The sequence below is a fragment of the Triticum dicoccoides genome, unplaced genomic scaffold (assembly GCF_002162155.2).
Source record: "Triticum dicoccoides isolate Atlit2015 ecotype Zavitan unplaced genomic scaffold, WEW_v2.0 scaffold78851, whole genome shotgun sequence".
In the NCBI taxonomy this organism is placed as follows: Eukaryota; Viridiplantae; Streptophyta; class Magnoliopsida; order Poales; family Poaceae; genus Triticum; species Triticum dicoccoides.
Window position 1 is genome coordinate 1 of NW_021300016.1, and position 1,128 is coordinate 1,128.

At 50.1% G+C, this 1,128-nt stretch overlaps 1 protein-coding gene across 1 annotated transcript; it reads right to left on the reverse strand.

The window, feature by feature from the left end:
- Positions 1–125: 125 nt before the first annotated feature.
- LOC119347889 (UDP-glycosyltransferase 79-like) lies at positions 126–1,120 on the reverse strand. Its single transcript, XM_037616371.1, has 2 exons — positions 646–1,120; positions 126–560 (listed from the first exon to the last, which is right to left on the reverse strand). Exons 1-2 carry the CDS (start codon positions 1,016–1,018, stop codon positions 223–225), a joined length of 711 nt encoding a protein of 236 aa, XP_037472268.1. The 5' UTR covers positions 1,019–1,120; the 3' UTR covers positions 126–222.
- Positions 1,121–1,128: the final 8 nt, after the last annotated feature.

Here is a 1,128-nt window from a genome sequence, read left to right on the forward strand (position 1 = left end):
GGAGAATAGAAATCATCTTTTCTAGTTGAAATGTGTGGATTTATACATTTATTTATAAATTAATGTTTTTAATAACTCATAATGTAGCATCAAAAGGATTGAAAGCATAATGAGTGATACTAAAGTGAAGAGGAAGAATAATCTTTAATCAAAACGTGCATACGAAATATGCGATGAATCGCAATATAACCATGGGGTGGCTATGGATAATTAGGCCTAAATTTATGTCGATAAATACTTGGCTGCAAATTCAGCAATGTTTTTATCCGAACTCCCTCCTTCCTGCATTGCCTCTTTGGCCATCTTCATCCACTTTGTCGCATTGCTGCGGTACTCATCCTTTCCCTTCCTATCCATCACCTTCCGGATGCATCTCTCCACCTCCTCCCTCCTCACCAAGCCTTTCACCTCTGCCCGCATCCGCACGCCGATCCCCCATGCACTCTCCACATACTTTCCCGTGGTTGGCTGGTCAGCCGACCTTGGCATTGCCACCATTGGCACACCGGCAACAATTGCTTCTGTCGTTGAGCTCCATCCGCAGTGTGTCAAGAAACAACCTGCAAGGTAAAAGGCAAATTAGTCCCTCAAGAAATGGATATTTATTTACACACATGTATATAAAGAAACTCCCCATTTTCATACCTATGGCTTTATGCGCCAGGACATCAAGCTGGGGACACCAAGGCACAAGTAATCCATTTTCCTTGCATCTGTCATGGAGTTCTTCAGATATCTTTTCTACCTCGCTGGATCTCACGACCCAGAGAAATGGCTTGCCGGAATCGCAGAGCCCATTTCCAAGCTCGTCAAGCTCGCCGGCGTCGAGGCTGTAGACCGTCCCGTAGGACGCGAGGACTACTGAGATAGGAGGCTGCCGATCCAGCCATGCCATGCACGGCGCGTCGCTGCTGAAGAAGTTGACGCCGTAGGCCTTGTTCGACGGCAGGCGGCCGTCGTCGAGGAAGAAGGAGGGCAGCGTCGGGCCGACCGTCTTGGCGCGCCATCTCGACGCCATGTACTCCGCCTCCTGCGGCTCGAGGTCGCGGAAGGAGTTGACGAGCACGTCGCCGGCGTCCTCGAGGCCCTCGAACTGCCGGATGGACACGTCGAGGTACTTGGGGTACA